Source organism: Odontomachus brunneus, unplaced genomic scaffold (assembly GCF_010583005.1).
Source record: "Odontomachus brunneus isolate Ranch 3 - 2012 unplaced genomic scaffold, Obru_v1 Obru_scaffold_048, whole genome shotgun sequence".
Taxonomy (NCBI): domain Eukaryota; kingdom Metazoa; phylum Arthropoda; class Insecta; order Hymenoptera; family Formicidae; genus Odontomachus; species Odontomachus brunneus.
Window position 1 is genome coordinate 1,700,668 of NW_022639498.1, and position 4,411 is coordinate 1,705,078.

The following is a 4,411-nucleotide window of genomic DNA, read 5'->3' on the forward strand; positions in this document are numbered from 1 at the left end:
CCCGCGGTGAGGTCGGTTCACCCGCACCGGCTGCCCTAAGGACAGCCGGGCGCGCTCGCCTTCCTCTGAAACTCTCGGGCGCCGCTGCCCACCCGAGAGACCGGTACCATGCTGGCATAAGGGATCCGGTTCGCTCCCCTGCTGTAGGCGCCATTGGGCTTCCCTCCCTCTCTGAAGCGAGAAGGAGGGGAGCCCTCCGGCTCCTAATACTCATGGGCGCAGCAACCCACCCATGAGGGCCTTTTAGTCGCCTTTTACGACACGCAGGCCATATGTTGGGGGTATTCTTAACGTCCGCCGCCCACGCGGACAGATTTTAGGGGAGACAGCTCCAATGACCTTGACCTTGACATATGTTGTAGAGGTCACCCTCCTGAGTAACTCTCACAAGAGTACTAACAGAACTGTCCTTCACTGATTTTGATGCGCTTTGGATATGTTGTAGAGCATCAAAATGTATTCGACACGTATTTCTTTATCGGCTGAATGTTAAATTTAGGGGTTGAAATAGCCCCTTGAAAAAAAGGACTTTGTCATTTTTATTGAATATTTCCTAAAATACAAGTGTAGCAAATTCTCTCAAATTAGCGGAGAGAATGACGCTTACTGGATTGACCTCGCACGAGGTCCAGCGGCGTGAGGAAAGGGAGGCGAAATCGGTTATGAACTGATTTGTTCGAATTAAATTATTCACTTTATTTTACACTCTCGATAACTTTACGCCGCGGCTATCTTGATTAGATCGTGAGTTGGAGCGGAAATCTTCTGAGAGTCGTAATTTCAGTCACACAACCACGACGGAAATCATGTGGAGCATCCGACGGATACCCGGCCGATGGAGATCTTGACGCGGCCGACGGAGATCTTGTACCGCGATAACCACTGACTCTTTCCCGAAACGATCGTCGAGATTCCGCGGCACTTTAGCGCAGGACAACACAAAAAAAAAGCAGAAATTATGATTTCCAGCCCGCGCGATGCTAATCAAATGTACTGGACGGATAAAGTCGTTCAAGGCAACGCGAAAACGCCGCGATTGATGACTCAGAACGGCCGAAGCAGACAGCGGTCGAGACAGCCGACGGCTATGAGAACGGAGCAATCCGGAGTTTCGCAAGAGAGCGGTCGCCGACGGCGACCGGCGACTCAGAAATATGAAAATTAAACTTCCGCTAATTCGGAAACTCAAAGGAGAATGAGACAGAAGATTTGAGAATAAGAACGCGAACGCAGCTAACTCCGCGATACGCGACCTTACTATAAAGACGATAGATTGCTCCGACTCTCTTCCGACGTCTTGCTGGTAGCTAAGAGGATGCACGACTGTTTGGCCTTCTGTAAAACGCGGCTAATTGACGTGTGGAACAAGCCCATTTTTCCTCATCTCTGGCACCCGCTGATTGGTCCAGAGCAAAAGATGATCGCTGGTCGCGTGCCGAAATTTCCTTAAAAGGAGATGTTTCACGCTATGTAAGGTTCCACGGCGCGTGCCGGCTTTCGATTCGCGGAAACACTGTTTATCCGCAGTTGCTATGACAACCGAAAGCAATCGGTGTTTATTCCGTCTTACCTGGCATGCGCCGCGGAATACCTAAGCACGTGGAAGGCACGTGACAGTGCCGATCTCTCATCGCGACGACTCTGCGCTAGTTTTTCGCTCGCGTCGCGAACATACCGCACGCCTTGAAGCGGAGGCTTCAAAACAGGCGTTAATCTGGCATATAATCGAATGCCTTAAGACTAATGCGGAGGAAGGTAAAATCATCCGCGTCGAGTTGAATTTAGACAGGTGTCGGAGAGGATATCGGCTCGCAACCGACAGGCAAGAGGCAGATCTTTCCGATAGATCGCGTGTATTCCGAAGCCGCCGTCTTGACGGTGACCACGCGGGTCAGTCCGTCAGTGCCCGGATGACATTGAACGATACGCCCGAGTTCCCACTTGCTCGGGGGGAGAATCGAGTTTCGTATAAGCACGAGTTTACCGATCGGTATCGAAGCTTGCTTTCTACGCCACTTGCTTCTCTGTTGCAACGTATTCACATAATCGCTGCACCACAAACGTCAAAAGCGTTCTGTCATTTGTCTAATTAGTTGCCACCGAGACAACCGATTTTCGTTAAGATGAAGCAACGTTGGTTCAGGGCTCGTCGTGATGGCTGACCCGATCAAGAAATGCCCTGGAATCAAGTAGTCGCAATCGTCGAGCGAATCCGATAGAGGAGCAAGCGGGCGCGAATTCAAGCAAGCCTCAATTTTACACAAGAGCGTGGTAAACTCTTCGAATGTTAATGTGTGCGTACCGAGCACCCGCCTCAAGTGGTGTTTAACACTTTTAACACCGGCTTCCCACAGTCCGCCGAAATGCGGAGCGGACGGCGGAATGAATTGCCAATTCACCTCATCCGATGCGACGCGATTCTGAAAGTTCGGATCTTGAACAGCGGAGCGGTACGCGGCTCGAAGTTCGCGCGAAGCACCAACAAAGGTTGTACTATTGTCCGAATAAATGGATCGTGGGAGACCGCGACGAGCGCAGAACCGCGTATAGGCGTTAAGGAACGCGTGAGACGAATAATCGGAGACGAGCTCCAAATGAATAACGCGTGACGACAAGCAAACGAACAGAGCTATGTAGGCCTTTCGCGAAGTGATCCCGCGTTCCGCGGAGGCGCGAACAGAGACGGGCCCAGCATAATCAAGTCCGCAGTGAGTAAAACTGCGGGGAGGGGCCGTCACACGTACTGCGGGAAGGCTTCCCATAAGCTGAGTCGGAACAGTAGCTCGTTCGCGAGTGCATACGATGCACTTATGTATGATGGCCTTAACGATGGTCCGCGCGTGAAGGACCCAAATGTCACGTCGCAAAATTGACAAAGTGAGTTGCAAGCCGGCATGCAGTCCTCGCAAATGAGTTTGCTTGACGATTAACTTTACGAGAGGATGATCGGCTAGCAGGATCGGATGTCGAGAAATCGATGGGAAAGGCGCGCTGAAGCCGCCCGCCAACACGCAACAACCCGTCGCGATCGAGAAACGATGTGAGCGAGAGAATGGAACTCTTTACTGATAATCGGCGCTGCTGCTCCAGATCGCGGATTTCCGCGGAGAAGAGCTCGCGCTGAATCCGTCGGAGCCAGAATATTCGAGCGGCCTCGAACTCACGTGCGGATAAGAAAGGCTGGATTTGATTTGCGATTTCACACTGTCGAGTGGGCCCTCGACACCGAGCTATAAAGCGGAGCACGTACGAAGTTACGCGGAGGAGCTTCGGCCACGAGGAATATCTCTCCCTCAAGTCCCAGTCGTCAGAGGGCGGCGGAGCCGTTGACGAGGAGAATGAGTGCACGTTTGCTTCGAGAGAAGCCGCGTCCAGAGGCAAAGCCAGGGAACGCGGCCATCGGTTGCTCGGAGATGCCAACCAAGCAGGCCCGTGCCACCATAACGAGTGAGAGAGGAGATCGTCGCCCGACAGACCACGCGAAGCGCAATCCGCCGGGTTGTCAGCTGTCGCGACGTACCTTCACTCTATCTCTGGAAGACGCTGCTGGATGTCAGCCACGCGATTAGCAACGAACGTCTTCCACCGGGAGGGATGTTGGCGGAGCCAGGCCAGAACGACCGTGGAGTCGGACCACGGAACAGAAACACGGCAGATCGTCGATTGCGAGAGTCGATTTAACGAAATTGATGAGACGAGCGAGCAGAGCAGCACCCAACAATTCTAGTCGGGGTATACTAAGCGGCTTCAGAGGAGCAACTCTCGTTTTGCCCAGTAATAAGCTGATAGTGACGGTCTGAGAGGAATCGACGACCTTCAAATATACGGCGGCAGCATATGCGACGATTGATGCATCCGCGAATCCGTGCAGCTCGAGCTCACAATCAGCGGTGAACCCGGACCACCGCGGTAATCTCAAGCTACTCAATTGCGAAATACCGTCGCAGATTTGTTGCCAGTGACGGAATAGCGCGGGCGGAATGGGCTCGTCCCATGAGAGTCTATTTTTCCAGAGTGTCTGCATTAAAACTTTGGCAGAGAGAATCACGGGGGTGACCCATCCGAGAGGATCGTACAATCGAGCGATGGCGGCAAGAATGGAACGCTTGGTGCGGGGAAGGTCATCTGACATGGACACCCGAATCTGAAAAGCATCGAGGACTGGATTCCATTCAACGCCGAGAATATTGAGATTGTCGGAGCGAGATAAGGATTTGTCGCACGCGGTTCCGTGCTCAGAGTCATCAATATCAGAAAGGAGAGCGGCCGAATTGGCTGCCCATTTCCGAAGTTCGAACCCACCGCGACGTAACAACGAAACTAATTGATCTCGCGTGGCACGTAGAGCGATCAAGTCGTCGTGACCGAACAACACGTCGTCGACGTAAATATGATCTCGCAAAATGGGCAC

The 4,411-nt window shown here is 52.6% G+C and overlaps 1 protein-coding gene across 1 annotated transcript in view; it reads left to right on the forward strand.

Moving 5' to 3' along the window:
• The window catches only part of LOC116844969, a 5,720-nt gene extending 2,546 nt beyond the window's left edge, over window positions 1-3,174 (forward strand). The window contains exon 2 of the mRNA XM_032817174.1: window positions 3,091-3,174. Coding sequence (XP_032673065.1) covers window positions 3,091-3,174 — 84 coding nt within the window. The remainder of the gene's footprint in view (window positions 1-3,090) is intronic.
• The last annotated feature ends 1,237 nt before the right edge of the window (window positions 3,175-4,411 follow it).